Source organism: Bubalus bubalis, chromosome 1 (genome assembly GCF_019923935.1).
Source record: "Bubalus bubalis isolate 160015118507 breed Murrah chromosome 1, NDDB_SH_1, whole genome shotgun sequence".
Lineage (NCBI taxonomy): Eukaryota > Metazoa > Chordata > Mammalia > Artiodactyla > Bovidae > Bubalus > Bubalus bubalis.
Genome location: NC_059157.1, coordinates 82,828,377 through 82,854,861, shown reverse-complemented (window position 1 = coordinate 82,854,861; position 26,485 = coordinate 82,828,377). Strand labels below are relative to the sequence as shown.

The 26,485-nt window shown below is 34.6% G+C and overlaps 1 protein-coding gene across 5 annotated transcripts in view; it reads right to left on the bottom strand.

Moving 5' to 3' along the window:
* The window catches only part of EPHA3 (EPH receptor A3), a 411,826-nt gene that overhangs the window by 28,781 nt on the left and 356,560 nt on the right, over positions 1-26,485 (bottom strand). For all 5 annotated transcript variants that reach the window (XM_044940608.2, XM_044940609.2, XM_006077278.4 and 2 more), the window contains 3 exons: positions 25,833-26,018; positions 16,897-16,958; positions 14,605-14,814 (listed from right to left, as the gene is read on the bottom strand). In XM_044940608.2, coding sequence (XP_044796543.1) covers positions 14,605-14,814; positions 16,897-16,958; positions 25,833-26,018 — 458 coding nt within the window. The remainder of the gene's footprint in view (positions 1-14,604; positions 14,815-16,896; positions 16,959-25,832; positions 26,019-26,485) is intronic.

The window sequence follows — 26,485 nt, the reverse complement described above, 5'->3', positions numbered from 1 at the left end:
AATATTGCCCTTTCTCTGCCAGTACATTCAATGCTAATAATAATAATAACGTTTAAAAAAAGAAATTAACTTACTTGCACCTTCCGAGACCAAGTTTGGTTTTTAAGGATTCAAGATTTCAAATACCATCCCATCATTTTGATAAAAACAGAACTACACATGTGACATTTAACTGAATCTATTCAAGATGCCAAGTGGAATTAAAGGGCATACATTCTTTCTCTTTTAAAGAACTCTGAGAATTAACAGAAGTCAAACAAATTGTATTCGTGGGGCAAAGAAAAGATAATATTTAAAAATCTCAGCTGCATGTCTTATCTTTGCTACAGACACTTTGCCATTTCCTTTCCTTTGCCCAAAACAATTTACTAGTAGCACAAAAATTGCACTAAAAAAAGAAAGCTTTCCATGTTGAAAACTTTGTATCTATTAAGAAAATATAAGGCACAGATATGTATTACCTTATCAAGATCTCTTGAAATAAAAATACAGATATAAAAAAAAAATCCAAACCAATAGATGGATGACAACCATAAACAAGGTATTTTAGACTGATTGGTTGTGCCCTGAAAATGAAGTGATAACCATACATTCAAGATGCTCATCCTGACCCTAGGCAGCCATCACTGGATGAAGAAGAGAATGAAGATGATTAAGGATTATTGATTAGCATTCAGGGACTTTTTATCATTGGCAATAGAGTTATAATATACATAAAGCAACAAATAAAGTGTCTAATCTTTAATAGAGTACTCAATAATTGTTTTGCCCTTTCTTCCATTCCAATTCCCTTCAAATAGCACACTTTTACAATTTGTGCAAAGAATTTGATAAATGAATATATAAAGGAAAGCTTATTGCCAACTATTAATACAAAGTATTAAAATTTATCATTTGTTTTTATTTTTGCTAAAAATACAACAGAGTAAGAAGAGTTTTATAAATTTTTTACTTTTTCTGTGATCAGTAAACAACTTGGCACTCTGTCTTCAAATGAGAGAAAAATAAGCCAACATATTCATAGTATACACTTAATTAGAAATCAAACTACAGGAGCAATTCTGAGCTCATAATATTGTAGAGTTTGTGGAAGGATGAGTGTCCTGTTATTACAAACTCTTTAAATTGAACATTGTAGTTTCAAATACTTTATAGTCAAGATTAGTAAAATAAATTTGAATAGTAGCTTTTAACGGAGAAGGCAATGGCACCCCACTCCAGTACTCTTGCCTGGAAAATCCCATGGATGGAGAAGCCTGGTGGGCTGCAATCCATGGGGTTGCTAAGAGTCGGACATGACTGAGTGACTTTACTTTCACTTTTCACTTTCATGCATTGGAGATGGAAATGGCAACCCACTCCACTGTTCTTGCCTGGAGAATCCCAGGGATGGGGGAGCCTGGTGGGCTGCCGTCTATGGGGTCACGCAGAGTTGGACACGACTGAAGTGACTTAGCAGCAGCAGCAGTAGCTTTTATCCTATGAAAGTGTGTTTGTGGCTCGGTCACGTCCAATTCTTTGCGACCCCATGTACAACAGCCTGCCAGGCTCCTCTGTCCGTGGATTCTCTAGGCAAGAATCCTGGAGTGGTTAGCCATTCCCTTCTCCAGGGAATCTTTCTGACCCAGGGATAGAACCCAGGTCTCCCTCATTGCAGGCAGATTCTTTACCATCTGAGGCACCAGGGAAGGCCTCTTGTCCCATATATTGCCATAAATAAATTGTGACCAAACTATCATTTGAAATCATAAGCCTATGAAAAGTTGAACAGGTTATAAAGCTGAAGATAATAAGCATATGGCATATGAATCTGTGCTCACTGCTGAGAGCAACTATTTTAGATATTATCTTGCAAATGTGCAAAACAGGCACTCAATAAATGCTCATTGACTTGCACTAAATTCCCTTCTTCTTAAATACATGCTATTGTTTTTTCTTGGGAATCGTTTGCTCTGCCTGTTTTTTTAGAACTCGAAGGCTTCTTGTTTGAACAGCCTATTCAAATGTGAACTTAATGGTGGAACATTTTAGAACCTTCTAGGCTAAGATGGTGACTCCATTTTCTGTGATCCTTCTACTAGTTAATCACCCTGACTAGACCAGGATGTCCAGAGGAGTCACTGCCTTCCCTCCTTCCTCTCTGCATCACCATAGCTTAAAACAAGAGTCTGACTTTTTAGCTCTCAGATTAGGATTATTTTATGAATTTAGAGTAGCAGATTTTACTGGAGGTCTATGATAATTTTAAGAATTAAAAAAACAAGCAGTTCATTTGAAGAAAATAATACACAAAATTCATTTTTTTCAGAACATATGTAAATATTAAAAGTGAGAAAATATATAACATAATAATAGTTTAAAAAATTTTACAATTTTTGGATGTGCTCTTCTTTCCCTCATCTACAGTTTAATAATGCTGTTAGTCTCATGAGGATAGTAAAGATAAGAATTGCTGAGCATCAGTTTTTCACAGTATCTATACAATTATTAAACTATTGTTAGGGGAAACACAGACAAATCGCTCACCTTGCCCAGGCACCACAGTAACATTTGCCAGAGCTATTTTATGACTAAGGTCCTGGTAAGCAGCATAGAACTAACAAGCAACCACCAACTAAAAGAATTTGGGGAAGGTCAAAAGTTTCATGTGCCTTATCAGATTCGAAGAATCCTCCTCACTCAAATCCATCTTGGTTGAGTGTGCCACCAGGAAGGATCCTGAGGCAGAATAATTGGCCAGACACAACTCAGAAGCTAACCCCGTCACCATAAAACCTGAGTCTGCAAGCCATATGGCAGAGCGGTCCTCACAGGTTCCCTCACCTTCCCACTCCCCACCTGGGTGTCCCTTCCCAATAAAGTCTCTTGCTTTGTCAACACGTATGTCTCCTTGGCCGATTCATTTCTGAAGGTTAGACAAGAGCCTACTCTCCAGTCCTGGGAGGGGCTGCCCTTCTTGCAATATTGTCTCACAGGATGTTGTATGGACTAAGTATTTTAGAGTTTTCAGAATGTTATAAAGATTTTCATTTGACTCTATAACTATACATCCTAGATCAACAGTCTTGATATTAATGTTGTAGGAACTTTTCCACCCTAAAAATATCAGGAATAATTTAATAAGCATGTTTAATCTATGCACATGATTACTACTTCATTCCTTTGTGAATGAGGCTAAGTAAAATCTTAAAACATGAAAATAATTATGCAAAAGATAGATTCAAATGCTGACTAAAAATATGCAACATATTTACCTGTAGGTGAATGATTATTTATGAGTTTATACCCATGACATTTTAAAATTGAAATCAAAACATCAAAAGTAAAATGGTCATGTTTAATATTTAAAGCTTTGAGTGGAAGAAAAAATTTTAACTTTCAACAGTTAGATCAAAAGCAACAGAGAATAAAATTTAACGAAAATAAAAAGATGTACTATTTGTTAAGTTATGTGTGATATATCAAAGTTCAACATTATAGGAGACCTGATGGCAGATGGCTAGTCTGTTGCATAGTTTTTCACAAATGGCAGTGTATTCCACGTTATCCCCTGTAACTTGCAGTCTAGTGTGGACAGGAGGAGTTATAAAGTATCTGAGAGAGATATTTGATCCCAACTTTCATTCTTTACACATTCTTTACACATGTTGGGTAACTTTAGATCAAAGTCTATATATAGTAGCAATTTTGACATTCTAGACCAGATTAATTCTTTGCTGTAGGGGCTGTCCTGTGTATTGTAGTATGTTTACTAGCATCCTTGACCTCTACTCACTAGATTACATCAGTATCCTTCCAGTTGTGACAACCAAACGTCTTTAGAAATATCAAATATCCCCTGGGGAGCAAAATCATCCTTATTTGAATACTATTGTTTTAGATTATTTGTGACAAATCCGATCAACAAGTGAAAATGATTCAAATGAGATCCAGGATTTAACTGGATTTTATGTAGACCAAGTTATATCCTTTCTTTTTCTTTTTTTAACCATTAGCACACACTTCACAGATATTTTTACTCCTGTTTTAGTGCAGAAAAGGGCCAAGTTCATCAAAGTTAATCTCCTGATATGTGGATCTTGGTAAATATAATAGCATCCTCTTTAGATTTTTCTATTTTCTTTTTTCTGCCTTGTTTCCATTCTTTAATTTTTTTTTAAAAGAAGCTAACTTTCTATTGCTAGGAAAACATATTAAGCATCAATTTCTTGTTAAAAGGAGGCCTCAATAATGAAAAATTTTGGTAATAAATAAATTTTTCCTACAAAAACAAACACTATCCATGGCTGCTGCTGCTGCTGCTAAGTTGCTTCAGTCGTGTCCGACTCTGTGCGACCCCATAGACGGCAGCCCACCAGGCTCCCCTGTCCCTGGGATTCTCCAGGCAAGAAAACTGGAGTGGGTTGCCATTTCCTTCTCCAATGCATGGAAGTGAAAAGTGAAAGTGAAGTCGCTCAGTCGTGTCCGACTCCTAGCGACCCCATGGACTGCAGCCCTCCAGGCCCCTCCGTCCATGGGATTTTCCAGGCAAGAGTACTGGAGTGGGTGCCATCACCTTCTCCAAAACATAAATGCCATTCGCATAGTAAGACATTGGATAAAAGTCCTTGAGGGCTCAATTTGGTTCTGAAAAAGGTTAAAGAAGTTGCGGCCCATAAATTTTAATTTAGTCACACTTCATGATAACATTCTCTGCCTTCAAGCTGAGCATCTGTAGATCTGAGACTATCAAAATAAAATCAATTTAACATACAAGAGTCTGACACACAAAATTTCCTATAAGTAATGCATTGCAGAATTTATTTATATTTCTGCTTCTGACTGGACCACAATTCCTCTTCCTTAACCCCTCCCACTTCAACAAATTTAAACTCACATTGACTTATATTTTTTTCTTCTTTTCACATTAAGAAATTTCCTTTTCAGTTTATACATGAAGGGGACATTTTACATTTTTAAATGCTTACCAAACACATCCTTCAATGAGCTATCCCCAAATTTGGATTTGATGAGACAAATGATGTCATCATTTGGCATACTGCCTTCCTGACACAGTAAAACTTTCTAATGCAACTGTTATTAATGAGCTAAAACTTTGCAATTTAGGTTTTGGTTGGTAAAATGCTACTAGGCGTTCAGAAAAGTAAAGTGCCAGATAGTTTCTATAAAAGTAATTTATGAGGATGCACTTTTTCACAATATTTTAACAGTTCATAAAATGAAACATTTACTTAAGGTGGTCTTTCTACCCACATGTAAGCTCCCCAGATATTTCTGTATTTGAGAAAAGTCTCCAATTGCCTGGAGCAAGCCCAGATGCATAGCATATGGACTGTGTATAAAACATCAATTGCAGAGGAACCTCCAGTCCAAATTCAACAAAATTAGAAGTTAACGCTTGTTCCCCATATTTACAATACCGAACCCAGAGCCAGCTCCTGCCAATGCTGGTGTCTCATCTATGACAGTTAGTAACTGGGCCTGCAGGGGGACTTACGGTCACTTGTTCCATTTGGATTCTTAAATTTAGTAGGAATTAGGAGTTGTCATTTCTAGGCTTAGCTTTGACCATATTATCTAATTTTTGCCAAGTGTCTTAGCCTCTCTTTGCAGATATCTCATCATTCCTAAACCAAGGTTCATGGAAAACATAAAACTTGACTCTATATTTAAAGTTCTATCTCTAGGAGCTATGCTAACTTATAGACTTTTGTTTTTCAACTTTCAAATTTCCATCTAAAGATGGTGACATTTTTAAAATTAATTAATTTGGACTCTTAAAGATGATCTTAATTTTGGACTAAATTACATACCTATTGGCTGTAATATCTGGATTTGCTCTCATTGAATGTTTACAGAAAAGTAAAAGAAGAATAAAATGATACAGGTAAAGATACTAAGGATGATCTCGGCAGAGGCATTATATAATTGCTGAACTCTAATATAGAATTAAAGTAGTCCAAAACCTTGCTCATTTTGTCCAGAAACAGCAGTTAGAATAGGATTCGCACAGTAAACCTGTTTGTTCTTTGAAGATCTGTAATTTGGTTCTCTAAGTTTAATGAATTTAGACAGTTTAAATGAGACATTTGGCTAAAAGCCCTGAATTTTTCAGATGCTTAACTGAAGTCAGCTCATTCACTGTGGGCTAGGGGGCTTCAAGTCTTGATTTCTAAAGAAAAGGAATGTAATTGCTGAAATCTTTGGACATTGAAGCCTAGAATCTTATGTCAGCCCCAATTTTTCTCTAATTACACACACAAATCTCTCCTTACTGGATTAGGAATTGCTTGGCTGATTCATATTTCATATGCTTGCCTATGAGCTCTATCAGGTCATACCTAGAGTGACAAAGGACTTTGCAGAGTTTATCTTAGTAAACCCGGAGTAATTGAATGTTTAACCTGGAGGCAAATACTGGCTTCTCAGGTTAGAATTGAAACTACAGAGATAAATCATTTGACTTAAGAATTTAGGATCTATCTATTGTCAGGAAGTAAACTTCATTCACTGCAGACAACAGGAGACAACAAGGTGAAGGGCAATCCAAGAAGACTCTCAGGGGAAGCATCTGTTTGAATTCCCCGTAGTTCAAATCTAAAAGCCATTGAGAGAATTGTTCCAGCAGATGTTGATTGCCACCAGAGATCAGAGACAGATGATCTCTCAGGTAGGAAAAGTCAATACTTTGAACTTTTGAAATTTTTCAATATTATGTGAGATGCTTAAGAATTTCTTAAAAGTATTCACCTTGCTTTCTATTAACAAGTAACTCTATGACTATCCAGGAAATAAAGTACAAACAAATAGCTTTTCTGTTACTTTCAGACTCACATAATACAATATAAAATTAGGTTAGCTGATGTATATGTTCAACAAGCAATAAAAAATTGGGGGATAAGACTAAATATACATCCTCATATAGATACAGGTATTTTCAATGTTCAAAGAGATTTTAAATGTTAAACTTTGTGTTTTATATATACTGAATTCCTACTTTATTTATTAAAGGTTATAGAAATTCATTTGAAAGTGATTTTTTAGCACTTGGAGCACAATTTTCAAAAAAAGCCATCTTAATAGGTAAACAAATCAGAAAGACTTACTCAATATACTAGGAATACTGCATATTTACAATAAAAATAATGAAACAGAAGTATTAAATTCATTCTATTAGAAATCAATGAAAAAAGTACATAACTTTAGAAAGTTTGCTTCCTTGATTTTATTAATATTGATAACTAAAAAATTAAAGATAGTTTGAGAATCTCATTATCTGCTGAGACAATTCTGACTAGACATCAAGACAATGGTACCCTTGTACATCTATGTTTGGTAAAGATCTCTTGAAATATGTGGGCAGTTCCAGAGAAATGGCTAGCAAAGGAAAGGGAAAAAATAATGGGAGTGGACTTGAACCATGGCATATACAACTATGATTGAAAAAGAGTCATAGGACAGGAATGAGTCTGATTATTAGCCATTCCACACATCAAGTGACATGACTGGCTTGGGACAAACACGACTGCTATTCCTCCCTATCCAAAGTAGCTGGGGCTGGTCACTGGCTTCAGCATCTATGGGAAAAGCTTCAGGCAACGTGCCATCACAAATTGAAAATAGGGGATATTCACAAATCAACTGGAAAAGTTTTAGAAACTGATTTTTACTAAGCTTCCAGAGCTCACCACACTACAGACTGGCTCAATCATTATTCACTTGTTTTTTAGTCTGAGTTGTATCATTAATCTGATTACTTAATTCGTCTTCCAAAGTGAGCCTGTTGGAATTAGAGAAATTATTAAAGTTATTTCATTAAACTGAAAAGTAGTTAGGGCAAAATGAATCTCACCTAGTAACCTCAATATTTACATCATTTTCTCCTTTACTCTCATCAGTTTTCTGTCCTAATGTCATTTTATCAGAGAAACTCTCTCTGGTCATCCTGTCTAAAGCAGCAGCTCCCTCACACTGTCCACATTCCTCTAGCAAGATGCCTTGCTAAATCTTTACCTGTTTGTTTATTAAGTGAAATTCCACACTAGAATGTAAGATCATGAAGTCAGGGCTTTGCTTTCAACTTTGGATCCTCAGGTCTTAGAACAGGGCCTAGTATGTTATATAGGCACTCAAATAATTGTTGAATGCATGATGCATTGTAGAGAAAACAGTTCCTGCTAGAGACTATGTGTAATGTATTTACATAGAACCTCCTCACTCCTGTGTGCCACTCCAAAATCATAGTTGTGATTTTTCTTCACATAAATCTGGATGGATTATTTTCACATGTGGAAATGGTTGCGCTACCCATCTGTCTGAAATGGGTGGCTAGAAAGTGTCAGTTCTTTCATTAAACTTTGATGTAACATTAACTGAGGTTATAAAACCTTCCAGAGTTTTCTGATTTTTGAGTATATAGCATTTACTTTGTGAAGTTACATAAAACATAAGCTATATACTGATCTTAAGAGAGTAAAAAATATCTACATTATTTGAGCCCAAGCTTATATTGAATTACTATATGAAGGACACTGATTAGATATTTACTTATTTTTTCATTCATATATAAATTACACATGACATATTACTTATCAACATAATATAATTATCTTTTTTATTGCACAAAAGTTTTTAGTCCTTGAGAATTCTACAGAACTAAGGGTCATGTTTTCTAGCATTTATATTTATAATACTGAATATTATATTCAAATAGGGTTATCCTGAACCAGAGTATTCAACCACTTAGCTTTTAATCATTCATTTTAGCCACTTTTTCTTTCTTGTTTTGCAAATAAAATTACATAAGACAAAGTGGTAGTAGAATATTTCTGGCATTAACTTGGCAGAATCACAGAGAAAAAATATAGAATAAATTATTACGTAAAAATAAGATTCCTTAACACGTAATGCCTGAGATAAGTTTTCATTTGGTTTTATCTTCTAAAAATCAAATAGGTGTTAATTTGCCATGGGCAATGTGATACAAGACAAAACTTTTCATTCAATATAATAATCCACTTGGTAATTATTCAGTATCCATGTCTACAACATAAATAAAAAGAAAAAAACTAATTAATGAAGGATATAACCAAGAACACATCATTTGGTTTTTCTCACATTTCCCAAGTCAGTTTATGTGGTAATTATACCACTAAAATGAATTTGGGGACTTAAGAACTGGATTGACTTTACATGTCACAGTATATAAATTAGATAAAAGTCTATATTTTCCCTAACTTAATCCTGCTTAAAACAGCAAATTGAAGACTATTATCTTGGAATTTTGTATCCCATCAATTCAACATAAAAATATGTGTCCATTTAAAGTGCACACATATATAATATATGTGTAATATTTAAAGTGAAATTTCATATGAAAAAGATTAAAAATTATTCATTCAAAAACAGTCTCACCAATAACACCCCACTTCTGATATTATAAAAAAGAGCAATTATTAGTTCAGTGCAAAAAGTAGGAAAATGCATAATTATACTCTAAAAGTTACACAATGTGTAACTAAAGAGAGGCAATTCATTTTTCATTTGTTTTTCTCAATAACAAAATCTTTGATGTTTTAAATTTGTAGAGCTAAATACTCTAATCCTATTCATTCCAAGTAAAATCCAGGTCTTTTAAGATGGTTTGCGACCTTAGGTATGCAACCATAGATAAGCTCGAAGACCTTTCATCAAAATGTGCTATAGCATATAATACTATAACATAAGTTAGATGTTATATCATTTAACAACTGCTCAAATATTTACTTACTTTTTAAGGTGCTATTTTCCTCATAAAGTATCTATAACAGTGGTTCTCAAAGTGTTATCCAAGTATTTCTGGTTGTCCTCAAAAGCATTTCAGGGGGTCTGCAAGACTGAACTATTTTCATTGTAATATTAAAACTTTATATCTTTCTCATTCTCATATCTCATGAATGTACAGTCAAATTTTTTAAAGGTTACAGGATGCACAATAATATTGTAAAATAAAAAGTGTCTGTGTTTGGAATTTCTGCATAAGTCAGTAGTGAGAAATAAAGAGAAATAACTAGAAGTGTGTATTAAAAAAAATGTCCAATTTCCTACCCAATATTCTTTTGGAAAAGATAAACACACATAAAAGTGTATATTATTATCTCAGCTGACCCTTTCCCTTAGGCATACTATTGAGGATACAAGGAAGGAAAACTCAGGACATACTTAAGACAGTATCAAAAGCAGCAAGATTAAATCTCTGATACATTTTTTTAAGTTGTGAAACTAAGGGTTTTCTCAACTTCTCAGATATTCCCTTCAGTTTGTGTGTGTGTGTGTGTGTGTGTGTGTGCTCAGTTGTGTCCTGCTCTTTGCAACCCCATGGACTGTAGCCTTCCAGGCTCCTCTGTCCATGGGATCAGGCAAGAATACTGGAGTGGGTTGCCATTTCCTTCTCTAGGGGTTCTTCCTGACCCAGGGATCGAACTTGCATCTCCTGCATCTCCTGCATTGGCAGGCATATTCTTTACCACTGAGCCACTGGGGAAGCCTCAGTTTAAGAATCTTTAAATATAGAATTAGTGGATATAATTTCTATTTCTCTTCTGCTCTGACTGTCAACCACAAAGACGTTTTAAAAATTAGAACAGCAGACACCCTACATCCATTCAGTGTCATTGAATCTAATGTCTCAAAGATTTCTTAGTGCAATTACAATCTCTACCTAAGGGCAATAATTTTCAGAGAAGCAGTCAAAAGGTTTACTGCACTGAGGCACTGAATGCTAATTCCTGAAATATGTTAAGTGTGACTAAAGTAACGTGACTGGTAAAAAAGATTAACAAGAATGTGTTTATCCAAAAAGAATGCCTCGGCACACTATTTTAAACGGTGAACTTGTTTTTCTGAAATAACCATAATCATAGCATGCTAAATCTAATAAATAGGGCAGACGTCTAAGCTGAATAACACTGTTTTTGGTTAGGAAAAAAGTCGACTTTACAACAGAGTACTATTTTCCTTATTTATTAACTATTAGCTTACTGAAACCACAGATTTTATCTTAGTCAAGTCTGCTTCCCAAAACACTATATGCTTAAAGACTTTTGAGTGATAGTACAATTTACACTCTAGTTATAAAGATAATTTCAAAGGAGAAAATCCTCAAACATTTTGGGCAATAGCAGTCTTCCTGCAGTAAGTACCCACTCCTAAAAAGACAGCTTAGTATGACAATAGTCATTTACTTCCTTCAGTGTATTTGTTTAAAAAACAATATAGCAGTCCTATTACTTTATAATCATACTTCATATTTTACATAAATTATAAAATTATTTTACTGAACAAGGCTTATTATGGGAAATTAAATCAAAGACGTCTAAATGATTCCAGAAATGCAGACGCAAATTACAGCTTCTCAGAGGGAAGTCAGAACCACCACAGATATTTTGAGGAGTTCCAAGAAAATACAAGGATGAACACTGAAGAACTTTAAGTAACTATTTATTGATAGTGAATTGAGACCATTTGGATGATGTGATTTTGAAGAATCGTCTGGGCATGAAGCATCAGTGCAAAGATCCTGCTGCATTTTTATTTCACAAATACTAATGAAGAACTTCAGAGAAGGCAATGGCACCCCACTCCAGTACTCTTGCCTGGAAAATCCCATGGATGGAGGAGCCTGGTGGGCTGCACTCCATGGGGTCGCTAGGAGTCAGACACGACTGAGCGACTTCACTTTCACTTTTCACTTTCAAGCATTGGAGAAGGAAAAGGCAACCCACTCCAGTATTCTTGCCTGGAGAATCCCAGGGACGGGGGAGCCTGTTGGGCTGCCGTCTATGGGGTCGCACAGAGTCGGACACGACTGAAGCGACTTAGCAGCAGCAGCAGCAGGGAAGAACTTTGATACAGCAACACTGTCCTTTTACTAAGTTTGAAGAAGTGAACTTGAGGATCCCTTGGTTCCAAAAAAGTAACAATCAGTAGAAATAAAGCTCTGAAAGTTGACAAGATATAGTCTGCAGAGAGCAGATGATTTAGATTTGAATGAATCTTTCAAGTTTCTATGAGAGAAATTGTTTCCTGGAGTATCCTGGTGCAAGAGTTCAGAACCAACCACCCCAAAATATTTCGCTTTGGAATGTGAATGTTTTTGAGCCAAAGGCAATCAAGACCTTCCCAGTTCAAGAGAACCTTCTGTCTCTCACCTGAGTGAGTGAGTGAAAGTCACTCAGTTGTGTCTGACTCCGCGACCCCATGGACTATACAGTCCATGGAATTCTCCAGGCCAGAATACTGGAGTGGGTAACCCCTCCCTTCTCCAGTGGAACTTCCCAACCCAGGGATCGAACCCAGGTCTCCCACATCGCAGGTGGATTCTTTATCAGTTGAGCCACCAGGGAAGCCCCTTTGCTATCCAAAAGAATTTATATCAGGGGGAGAGTCCTTTCTTTGAACGAGATATGTTAGCAGAGATAAATTTTATCTGCACGGCCCATATATATGGTAGAGCAAACATCTAGTTGCCCAGCATCTAGTCTTCTTAACCTTGTGAATTACTGTTCTTTCCTTTGAAGTCCCAGGCTCTCCTTGGCTCAAGGAGGCACATATACCTCATTTTACCTTTCTGTTTTTGATCCTCTCATATATGTGGGATTCCCATGCATATGAAATTAAATTTGTTATTCTCCTGTTAATCTGTCTCATGTTGATTTGATTATTAGATCAGCTAAAAGAAGCTTTGAAGGGTAGAGAAAAATTCTTTCTCCCTAACAATGGAAATCAAGACTAGTATTGAGAATAAGACAGCTCTCATTTAAAAACGGGATATGGATTACAGTTTAGAACCTAAATGAATTACCAGAACATAGAACATCTGACAAAGGCTTTTATTCACAAATAGCTTTTATTAGAACTGGAAAAATGTTTTGGATAAGGTGATTTTTGTAACAGGGATAATGCCAGCAAGAATGATACTTTTCATGGAATATGTTAAAAGCTCATACAGTATCAGAAGATTACGAGGGGTATCTGTAGAAGGCACAGTTATTGTTGTTGTTTAGGTGCTAAGTCATATCTAACTCTTTTGCCACCCCATAGTCTTTAGCCCACCAGGGCTAAATCTCTGTCTGTGAGATTTCCCAGGCAAGAACACTACAGTGGGTTGCCATTTCCTTCTCCAGGGGGCCTTCCTGGCCCAGTGATCGAACCCACATCTTTTGCATTGGTAGGTGGATTCTTTACCACTAAGCTGTCAGGGAAGCCCAGAATGCAGAGTAATAGCGAGTAAAATAAAAACCATTTTCCTCTGGATAGCAAGTATTTTATTGTCTGCTGCATATGTTGTCCCCTGTAATAATAATTTAGTCACAAAAATGCTTTGCTGCAGCATGTTGGCTACTTAATTTTTCTGGTCAAAGAAGGAGCACTAAAAGACACTATCAAGATACTTACACCCCCAAAATGTGTAATTTTTTCACATTTTCAGAGCTGTGTAGAAGTCACTGGTCTAAACTCAATCAACTAGCTGCAAGATATAAAAATTTCTTACATTTCTCTTGTTCTTAATCTAATGAAGTAAGAACAGCAACATTTTTATGCAGAACACAGTTTCTAAAAACACAGATTCATGAACAAAGGTAATCTACTACAGAGCATAACTGAACATGGGAAATACAAACGAGGGTGAAAGCTACTAGGAAGTTCTAACTTCTAAGTCAACACATCTAGGGACATATCTGGGGCTCTCAGCTTCTTTCTGTGGTTCTATCACTGTAGTTTTACTTGTAGATGAAATTCAATCTTGCATATTGAACTCTTTCTTAGAGTGACATATAGTTGCCATCTGACATCCTTAGAGGTTAATAGCTATTGAGATTCATGACGCCGGAAAAGAATGAGAATTTTTTGTTTGTTTGTTTAATCAGGGATAAACCTCTAGAATTAAGAAGAAACCAGCAGAAGTTGACTGTCTTTTTTAAAAAAAACCCTCCCATTCTCATGGCTAATGAAGATTTTGGTATAGTAATTGCCTAACTGCTTTCCATGTAGCTTGTTATCACTTTTTATTTTCATATATAAAGGCAACCATGATGAAAAGATGAGTAAATAAGATTTAGATGCATGAGAATCTTGCTGCCATTTTGTGGAAAATCATTAAGCCAACATGAAATTTCAGAATTAATATCATTACTCACTTAATGGACAGTGACCATCTATTTTCTCAGAATACGTAACAATATTTTATTTTTAAAGGATAAATCTCATTTGGGGGAAGATACAGTTGACAAAGGGATTCCCCTGTGACTCAGTGGTAAAGAATTTGTTTGCAATGCAGGAGATGCAGCAGACGAGGGTTCCATCCCTCGGTCAGGAAGATCCCCTGGAGCAGGGCATGGCAACCCACTTCAGTATTCTTCCCTGGAGGATCCCAGGAACAGAGGAGCCTGCCTGGCTACAGTCCATGGGTTTGCAAAGAGTCTAACACTACTGAAATGGCTGAGCAGGCATGCATGCACACATAGTTGACAAAGCATTTTGGGATGTGACTTCTATTTATTTGTTAGTCAACATAATGCAAGTTGTTAAATATAAAAGAATAAAAAAAGAAAACAAGTTACTCACTCTTGTTGTGTAAGCAGCTTCTGGGTCATCTTCTAGAACCCGTGAAAGTCCAAAATCAGAAACCTTACACACCAAATTACTGTTGATCAAGATGTTGCGAGCAGCAAGGTCTCGGTGAACATAGCCCATGTCTGAGAGATACTTCATGCCAGATGCTATGCCTCGAAGCATCCCTACCAGCTGGATAACTGTAAACTGGGCATCATGTTTCTGAGAAATAGTTCAAATGTACAGTTAAGATGTGTTGCTATTTCCTAAGACATATCTTGATTACATTTTCATATACTGAATTATAGACATGACTGAGCGACTTCACTTTCACTTTTCACTTTCATGCATTGGAGAAGGAAATGGCAACCCACTCCAGTGTTCTTGCCTGGAGAATCCCAGGGATGGGAGAGCCTGGTGGGCTGCCGTCTATGGGGTCGCACAGAGTTGGACATGACTGAAGTGACTTAGCAGCAGCAGCATACATCCTGGTTTTAAGTACACAAGCCTAACAAGATATACAAGAGTAAAGCAAAACTGTATAATAGCTACAATACTTTGCAGCAAGAAGTTGCCTAATATTCTTTAACTTCAGGTTCAAAACCAGAACTTTGCTGGTCTTTTGAGGAGACAAACTCCTTCTCAGAAACTTTAAGATCAAGAATAACAAAATAAAATGGATCCTCTGGCTGTTTCTCATGTTTATTGGCTTAATTGAATGTTTATTCTTCCTTTTTGTTTTCATGTGTTTTATTAATTACTTCAAATAAAGTAACTTTAAATCTTTAATTATAAAAAATAGTTGAAAATTAGTCAAAAATATTTACTGAGTATATGTTTTTCTACCCAACCTCGAGTTTTACGTCATAAAATTGAAAGCAATAGGAGATAAATTCAGAGTACTAGATTTAGAAAAGTTTCCAATCTGTCTGGATTAAAATAGAAACATATAGTTTATACAATAGATAGATGATAGCTAGATAGATGCATGCATATATACATAGATGTATAAAAATTTAATGTCTAGTAATATTTAAACAAACAATAATTTAAAAGGAATACTTATTATACTTTAAAAGAATGCTTATTAAATATTTTAATTACTTGAGTTGTAAAATGTTTGTTTTTGAAATATGTCTGTGAAAATAATTGCTACTAAAATCTTTATTTGCCTTATAAGTATTAAAATAAAGAATACAATTTCTCATTCATACACAAATTAGAATTTTTTCCATGATTATGAATTATAGTATATGTTTTATCTACCTACCTATCTATCTATCTATCCTTATCTACATAGTGCTGAAAGAACCCTGAGAATAGGGTCTAAGTCTTGATTTTTAATCTTTTTTATCCTTGTAGTGACTGATGATTGACAGTGTCTTGAATTACACATAACTTCTGAATTTCTTTGAATATAATATATGTTGAAATTATTAAAACAATTTTTATAAATATAAACAGCTGAAATTTATATGTAAATATATGTTATGCTGCTGCTGCTGCTAAGTCGCTTCAGTCATGTCCGACTCTGCGTGACCCCATAGACGGCAGCCCACCAGGCCCTGCCGTCCCTGGGATTCTCCAGGCAAGAACACTGGCGTGGGTTGCCATTTCCTCCTTCAATGCATGAAAGTGAAAAGTGAAAATGAAGTCGCTCAGTCATGTCCGACTCTTAGCGACCCCATGGACTGCAGCCTACCAGGCTCCTCTGTCCATGGGATTTTCCAAGCAAGAGTACTGGAGTGGGGTGCCATTGCCTTCTCCAATATATGTTATACATGTGTATATATATATGTATATAAGTTATGATAAGGAATGGTATCTCTGGATTGAAAATCCTTAGGCATTATATCATATGCTTAGGTTCTGAGAGGACAGTACTCTGTAAGAAAGAGAAGGTCTTTTTTCTTATAGTAGATGGAGGTTGCTTTAAATAAAAAAAAACGAGTGTTTCTATCTTATACCAATTTTATTTATGTCTCACTTTAGAACCTTTAAATTTTTGTTTTAACTAATATGAATCTTGTCTGAATAAAAAAACGGAAGAAAATTACACAAATTTAATTTAAAAATATAAACCATCAACATTTGGATGCTACAAGATAAAGATGTAATTTTACAATCTTCCTTTTACTATTTAGTCCCAACAAAGTCAGTTTTCTTAAAACATTGATTATCTAACAGGCATAATAATAGAGGTTGCCACTATCATATTCAGCAATTTATTCCATATTTATATATGTTTGTAGATAGATAAAGATAAGGTGGAAATATGTAAATGTATGTAAAGTACCTACTTACACGTAAGAAACTGTCCAAGGAACCATTCTCCATGTATTCTGTGACAATCATAACAGGTTTACCTAGGTTTAGATAAATAATAAATGCATAATCATCAGTAGAGTTAAACAAATACCATGCAATGAACACACATAATACATTTTGATATACCTGATTAAAAAACATAAATTTTTCTCTGTCCTCCAAAATTTGCAAAGTTGCAATTAAAAAGAAAACTAGTTTTCAGTAGAAAATGAAACAAAAAAATGGAGAAAGATTTGTTTCCAGAAAAGAGCCTATAACCTATATGATATGTAAATTAGCTTATTTGACATGGTTTTCCTTAAATCAAATGATGACACTTTCTTTAATTGCATTTTATTTTAGCTGATATACAAAATCAAGTATTTCTGTCTTTAAGCCCAAGTAGAGCCAAAAATTCCACAATTATTTACACTTTATATGGATATGTACAGAGCTATATGCTAGGTGTTTTCTCTTGGGCTGGTTATTCAGAAGCAAGTAAATCAAAGTCCCTACATTCATGGATCCTATGTGTAAATTGGCAAAACAATTAAGACTAATAATTAAAACCACTTTAATCCATATTCAATTAACACATTAACAGTTATAAAATCCATACTACCTTTAAAAGAAAAATAAAATTAAAATTGCTGTTGGTAGTAACTTATAATAACCATTTTAGAAATATGGGTCTTAAACACCATTAAACATTTTAACAAGCATTTAAATATCTTTATACATACTTCATTTTTATTAAGTGCTGGTTTCACTATTTTATATATACTGACACTAATTATCATCATTCTCACTTTTTATATGAAAAAAACCTGAAATATTAATTTAATGTCTCATAGCTAATAAGTTATAAAACCAGAAGTTGCAACTTGAATATATTAATTATGCTGTTACTTTGGAAATGTACACTGAGGGAAACATTCAATATATGGAAAAGCACTAGACAAATGCACAGAAGTGCTAAGTATGCTGATACTTAGATCTACAAATAGAATAAATCTTCAACTATAGGTAATAATTGAGGCAACTGTTGCGTGTCAGTTCTACGGATCATTCTGAATTGAAAGAATAACTGAAGACTACAGCAGTTAAAAAAAAATTATTACAGTAAAATGTAACTCCGGTTTCAAAACCTACCCATATTACCACAGCATAGTTCACTTCCTTTATTCTTGCTTTCTTTATATACTGCTTTAAATATAAATCTTTCATGTTACAAAAAAAAAGAAAGAAAGAAAAACCCACTTATTTTCCAAGTCCAGAAGACCTGAGTTAAGTTTTGACTAAGCATGAGAGACCTTGAGCACAGAATAGATTTTTAACAAACATTCATGTCACATAATTGTAGAGCAGGCATAATTTTTTTCATATGTTTCTTCTGCATCATGGTTTAGTTTGCCATATTGATGCCAGACAATAGCTGTCTTTCCTTGTTTTTCCTTTCATTAGTGAAACTCTTATTTCATACCGGTTGTGAAGTATGGCTTAGTACCAGGAAGATTACACTTACTACATTTAGTATGTGAATATATCCCAAGCTGTATGTCTTATTTATTTAGAGGTGAGGAAATTATTTAAATTCTGTAAAATTTGTTAGATTTTCATATATGTACAAATCAACTGACACAGTGATTTGTTGTCAATTAAGACCGATGTAGTCATGTATTTGGGGTAATATATCAGACACATTATACATCTCTTGGTGTACCACTGATATAAAGTTTTTTAAGCTAAATATTAATAAAATTTTCCACACTTTCAAAAACAAAAAACAACCTGATAATGCCTAAAAAGTTATTTTAGTCAAAACCGTGAGCCTCCAGTCTTGCTTCTTCAAAATTATAACTAAACTTTGATTTAACAGTATTTAGGAAAAAAGAGAAAATTCAACGGTTTCTTGAAAACTTCTCTTTCTCCTGAACTGGTAAATCAAATATCTAAGGACTGATTCCAGAGAACTAACCTGAAGTGAAATAAATGAACAATTGAATGAATGAAACCCTGCAAATGCACGTTTTCCCTACTTCACGGTAAGTTTCTATGTTTCTTCCTTAACAAATTCTTAGAAGAATAACATGCTCATGAAACTCAATGCAGCTCTTGAACACAGTCACAGATATATTGCTTCTTACAGTAAACTCTCAATTACAGTGGCCAGTTACTATATTTGTGTATTCTCCAGACCTTTGCTTATCACTCTTTTCCTTCTGGCTCCCAGCCCTATGACCATTTCATTTCTTGTTAGCATGTCTGGTAAAATGTTTGGCAAGGGAAATAAAAGTAGCTGAAAAATCAAACCAGTCAATTAAGCCAAAGCCCCATGACCATTCAGAAATCAGATCAGGCTGCATTTAGCTCTGTAATTTAGGTATTTGTAAACACATCAGTTAAGTTGGGCAAGTCTGAAAATGTGCTTTGCATTAAGTTCAAAGATTCAGCAAACCCAAATGTACAGACAAAAAGTAAACAGAATCACAAATATTCTACCTTGGAAAGCAGTATCCTCACTTACTTTTCTTGTGATTTTGATTATGATAAACAGAGTAAAAGGAAAAGAAACTGCAATAGTGGTAAGGACTAGTTCTAACATGTGTTAAATGTAGTTGGAAATTATTTATAAAATACCAGCTCATCTGCACATTATTCAATGTATTTCTATCAAAGTTTGCACATTCTTTCATGTGTATCTTGATTTAGAAATGACATTACCAGTTTCTTCAAAAGCTGCTGTCATTAACTTCCCTCAGAGATCCTTAATAACATCTGAATACACATAAAAAAATCAATGAAATTATTGTTGTTTGGCTGAAATGAAACTCCATCAAGAATCCGCAAAATTAAACGTGCAGTGGAATTTTGCTTTTGTTCTTCAACTGACATGAGTATAGATAAAATCATGATCTTGCATAATTAAAGGGTTAAGGGAAGCACAACAATGAGTTCATTTCCCCAGTGGCTCAGAGATATTACTAATCATTTTGTTTGCTGACAAAAGAAATGTAATTCAAAATGTCTAAGAATTTCAAGTTCAGCACTATCTATTTCACCACCTTCTTAATCAAATATTCTACAAAAAGGCAGCAGGATAATGTGATAAATATAGAGCCAGACATAAGACTTTTTATTGTAGTTATCAAATAAATGTGGTTTTAGACTAAAATAGTTTCAAACATAAAAAGCATGTATACATGATTTACTTATTACAAATTATTGAAATTTAATTCATTTCCATAGGAAATGCAATTAATTACTATTAACAGTAATTGTGTCTTACACACTCTGTCTTGCTTTCAAGACTTATACATACTCCAACACATACATGTGATTCATAAAATCAAAGTCTGTGACCTTAGCAGTCAGTATTCAGCATTCATGTAATTAGAATCAGAGTGGAAGCAAAAGAGGATAAACAGGAGAAAGAAAATTGAAGAAAATTGACAAACTATGCCTCAGCATTCTTAGAAAGGATGATTTGAACCACCTTTGATTAGAAAGAAAATGTTTTGGTTATAGATTTCCATACACTATAACTAACCAACTGATAGAAATATTATAATGAACTGAATTAGAATATTTTTCTACAGGTTTACCATTAAATCATATAAACACACATAACAATCTTTTCCAAATTTCATTTTAATCAAGATATTATTTACATTAAGAACGATCCCTATTACATCCAACGGTCTATGAGTTAACCATTGCAGGGACCAACTCTATTTTGTCCATAATCCTAAATAAGAGTTCCAGTTAGAACTGATCATATATACCAGATCTATTATTTCAGCTAAGGATAGTCTCTGTCTTCAAAATCAGGCTAAAGAGTACTTTCTCCAACTCTTCTTTAACCAGTTCTACTCTTTACACATCAAAAACTTTACATTCAGCTGATTAAAATTTTTAATGTATTTATGCTTAATGTGAAATGAAATTTAATACTTTTAAGAATAAGACCAATATTTCTACTCTCCCTTATTCCATTCAGAGCTGATTTGTCTAAGTGGAATAATGATTAATGAAAATAATAATTGGAATATTCTCAGTTTGATTTTATAAGTACAGCTTAGTTTTTTTTTCCCCTTTTGAACTTTCTACATTTTACTTATTTTCTTGTTTAATTTCAAAAATTAAGACATTAGATCAAATGATAAACTGAAATGGTGATAGAGGACTTGTTTCTACTTTGAAAGAAATGCTTTCATGGTTTCATTGTGTTTGTAGGCTTGTTTTCTTTTGTTTTGGAGGGGTTTATATACATTTATCAGGCATGAATACTTCTATGCATAATATGTTAAGAAAAAAATTTAAATTAAAGTGTTTATTTTTGCATCTATTGAGATTGGCTTTTTCTATTAATGTTGCATTCTTGAAATAAACTAAACTTGGGCAGGATAAGGTATCTTTATTTAATACATTGCTAGTTATGGTAGGAAGGAATTATGTTGAATGAATTGGAGAAGGAAATGGCAACCCACTCCAGTGTTCTTGCCTGGAGAATCCCAGGGATGGGGGAGCCTGGTGGGCTGCCGTCTAGGGGTCGCACAGAGTCAGACATGACTGAAGTGACTTAGCAGCAGCAGCAGCAGTTATGGTTTCATAATTATCCCAGTGTTATTGAAGTTTTGTTCATGTGTTATACTAATCTCTTGTTTTCTTTTCTGATAATATTCCTGTATGGTTTGATATCAAGATATCACTAGCTTTATGTGTGGGTTTCCCCCCCCCTTTCTGCAAGAATTTGTGTAAGACTAGAATTACTCAGTTGTGAAACAAGTGTACAGTTATATTTCTTCTTCCTTTGGGAGAGATATTGCAGATTTAAACTAGCACTCTGTAAGAGGCAATATGAGCACATTCAACTTATGCTCTAACAAATTTTGTAAACTAAATATAATCTTTCAAAAACATCAAAACCTACCCTATCTAAATGATTGGGGGAAATACAGCAACATATTATAATTGTGGCCAATTCAATAGAGAGATATGAGTGGACAATGTTGAGGAAATAAGGAAAATTTTTAAACATGTAAAAGTAAGATTCCCTGTGTTGCTTATTTTTCTTCTAATATATTGAGTAAAGATTTTCCTAGCTTGGTTGATAATGGCCACTTAGAGATGTTTTCAACTCATATATCAAATTATAGTCACAAATGCATAACTTGCTTCATCAGTTTCTAAAGTTTATTGTAACAAATTGCTTTTACAAATTATTAATAAAATATATATAAAATATAGTCTATTAAAACTATGATATGTAGAGCAGTGTCCTTGAGCCAAATACCAAAGAAGTTTTAGAGAGAGGCAAATAAGACATAGAAATAATATGGCATAGTCACTAAAGATGACAAATAATTCTAATAATATGTCATTACCATATGTACAGAAAATGCAAGCAAATGATTGAGCTTTTGCTGTCCAGTGGACACCCACACCAATATAGAAGTCTTTTCAGTATGAGGAATCCTCTTAATCTTCTGCCTATGACTTTCCTCAATAATACAATAGCTTAGGTTACAGCAAAGTTGCATTATTACTTTTTAAATTTTAGAAAATAATTCATCCCCAAATAACAACATAAAACATATCTCATCCAACGCTGCTGCTGCTGCTGAAGTCACTGAAGTGACTTCACTTCAGTCGTGTCCAACTCTGTGCGCCCCATAGACTGCAGCCCACCAGGCTCCTCCATCCCTGGGATTCTCTAGGCAAGAACACTGGAGTGGGTTGCCATTTCCTTCTCCAATTCATTCAACATAATTCCTTCTATTTCACTATGTGAAAAGTGGCCAATGGAAAGTCTTCTTGGATGCAGTCTGAACATCTTTTGAATAATGGTGTGACGGCAGAAATATCAAACATTTGCTAAAAACAAGTTCCATCATTTTGAACGTTGACTGAAATTGATAACACATGTTAGTACGAAGTTCTAAGCAGGACTGTGCCCCCAGCTTTCTGCTACTTTAAAGATCAGAGACTCTCTCACCTTCTCTTGTTTAAGATCATCAGGCTCAAAACCACACCATTAAAATTGTTTATAGCTCAATTCAAATAAATGAAAATAAAATGATTGAATAAAGTGCTTTCTCTAACTTGAAAATGATACATTAGAATAGATTCAGTGTTTCAAAGCACATAACTAATAGTCATAATAAAAATTATCTTTGAGCAAAGAAAGGAATTGCCCTCAATAATTTTCTTCTACACTCCCAGATGAACTAGTAAAATCTTTTCAAACTCAACCAGAACTGATCATTTAGATTTGCATAGTTGTATTCCACTTAACAATATATTCCTATGGAATCTTATTTGATCTTAAAAGGACCTGGAAATAGTAAAGCAGGACTGCTAATTCTGTGATACAAGTGAACAGAGCGAGTCTGTTGGAGTGGTTCGATTTGTCAGATGTCTCACAGATCAGGAGAGCTGAATCAGAGCTTGATCTCCGACTCCCTGATTCTTAATCCAGATACCAATATGCTTTCTTTTCTTCTTGAAATACAATTTGCTCACTAAATTATAAATTCTGTATTTCTAGTTGTACATATGTTTCTGAGCTTTGCAAGTAGGTTGTTTTAGCAATTATATATTCTTGGGGAACAAAGAAAATGATAGGAGTGGATTAAATAATTTCTTTCAGTGACAAAACTGCCTTGTTATTTCTGTTTCCCCTCTGTTGCAATAGGGCACCAGACTTAGAGATTTTAAATATGCCACTAAAGGAGTTCAAAATCTAATTCTAGGTTTGCAACTGTATTATGTTTGCACTATATGAGGTGATTGGGATTTATATAGTTAGATTTGGCAGTCTCTCGCATGCATATTTGACCAAGGAGATATATCAAATTTAGAACTTTCACTCTAAGAATAAGGCAGTTGTAATTCATATTAGAATATTACAGACTCCTACTTGAATAAAATGTTTAATGTATAATACCTGCAATTTTGTAAGGTCAATTTTTAAATGCGTTTTTTCTGCATTTCAATCTTGGGTTTTTTTTTATGGGTTTCTTTGCCAGATGACTATAATTCATATTTGATTATTACATTTTTTATATAAGAAAATCTTCCACAATAATTATGGTTTAATTTTGCTTATCATTCAGTAAATGAACTTGCAGAAAACAGCTAGCAAAACAAAACAGTATAATAATAACTCATAATACTGGAATGGCAACCCACTCCAGTACTCTTGCTTGGAAAATCCCATGGACGGAGGAGCCTGGTAGGCTACAGTCCATGGGGTCGCTAAGAGTCACACACGACTGAGGGACTTCAGTTTCACTTTTCACTTTCCTGCATTGGAGAAGGAAATGGCAACCCACTCCAGTGTTCTTGCCTGGAGAATCCCAGGGACGGGGGAGCCTGTGGCTGCTGTCTATGGGGTCGCACAGAGTCAGACACGACTGAAGCGACTTAGCAGCAGTAGCAGCACACTGGAAACAAAAAAACTGAGAATTTTGAAAATTGAGAATGAAAATAAAAATGTCTATGTAAGTATGTAGTTTAATACCAGTGAGTTTCTCCTCACAATGGTCTCAAAATCTGAAGGACAACCACTTGGTGAGAATGATATGGGGGATTTAAAAGATTGATCAACTATTAAAACCCCAGTGAGACATGATTATGTAATCCTAATATTAAGTATGACATTCTATAGATATGGTCTTGCCCTGAAGAAAGAATACTTAATAGAGTTTTCCAATCCTTAGTACTACTAACAGTATTTTCATTACTAATTTTTAAAAATTAAAACAGGTGTTTTCATCAGAAAATTTTTTAGTGTTACAACTAAAGTAGCCTTGTTTTTATGAGTACAGAAGGAAAAATATGCTTCTAATAAGACAATGTGGGCTTATAGTTTATGACTAAGTTCTTCTACATTGTTAAGTTCTTAACCCTGCTTACTATATTAAAAAACTCTAAAGGAAATCAAGGTATATTTCAATTATACCATGCTCTTGTGAATAAGGAATTGCCTTTTTAGTCACACTAAAATGAGACTAGGTATTAGTGCCATAATATTAAAGAAAAATATCATCATGAAAATTGTAATGTGTGATGCTGTTGGTAATCATAGACTATGTAAATATGGTGCCAATGAATAACCCCCTAAAGGATGCCAAATTCTCTGCCATATGCTGTCTTTCACTTTAAGAAGTTTGTTGCCAATTTAATTCATTCTTCATTTGGTGCTCCAAAATCTGGAGAAAAAAATAAATTCCAGATCATTCTCAAGAGATTTTCTTTGGGATTGGAGCCAAAAATCACATATCTGCCTCAAGGGATCCCTTTTGAGCTTGGCTGGAGAAGCTATCATGGAAATAAGTTCAGGTCTCCACCACAAGCTGTGAGCCAGAGCAGTCAAGAATCCATCTGGGACTGTAGATCAGAATTATTTGAAATCCACAGAGAACAGAGAAAAGGGCTTGGGTCTAATGTGATCCCAATCTTTACAGCTCAGAAGCATTCCCCAAACTCTCATAATTTTTCCAAAGCCAGGGGGGTAAAGATTTGGAAGCTTAAATGAAACTGGTGAACAATAATAGAAAAGGCAGCTATCTGGGAGTTCCCAGCAATTTCTGTCAAAACTGAGTCATTAGTTTTCCCTGCTACTCCACATAACACAAAGTTCCACACAATTCACTTAACTATTTTTTTAACCCACATGTCTTAATATAGTCCAAGGTTTAGCTCCTAAACTGTTTAAAGCTTTTTAAGATCTAGAATAGAACTGTCAATATAATACTAGTTAAATATATTTGATCTTTTGTCTATGTATTAATCCTAAACTGTTTTGTTTTTATTGTCAAGACTAACAGAGACTTATGAAAATAAGACCCCAAATCTTAAATTATTGGCTTTGGGTTTAAACAACCTCTGCTTAACACACACATAATCAGTTTTGTGACTTCACTTACTTTTAGTAACAACTCCCTCTAGTCGAATGATATTGGGATGGTCAAATTGTCCCATAATGCTTGCTTCGCCTAAGAAGTCTCTCCTCTGCTTTTCTGTGTAGCCCACTTTTAGGGTTTTGATGGCCACTGAAATCTCTTTTTTTGAAGGAAGTTTTAAACGGCCGCTGCACACCTCTCCAAATTCACCTGTTAGATTGCAGAAGAAAACAACAAGAAAAGGCAAGGAATGGTATTACAAAAATCATTAGTAGAGAGCAACTGTTTTCTCTCAACAATTCAATTCAAAATATTTACACCCTTTACCGGCAAGGTGTAAACTCATAGACCTCCAAATTATTTTGGAAGATCGTAGTCTGAGACTCCCTAAAAACCCCAGTCCATTCACACTCTGGTGATAAATGGACCTTGTGATAAGCTTCGTGTCTTCTGAAGTACTACATTGTGAATAATGAAATATGAAAGGATAAGAAGGAAGTTGAAAGCTGTATCTATTAGACTTTCACTCCTTATTCTCATAGCCTCAAAATAATCAACAGAGCAGCACCAATATAATGAGTTGAGCACTTGATTAAATTTGAGATGTGTCTCACCATTTTGTTTTCACCAAGAGGACCAATTTAACTACATATTTCTGCTTTCTGAAAGCAGGAGCA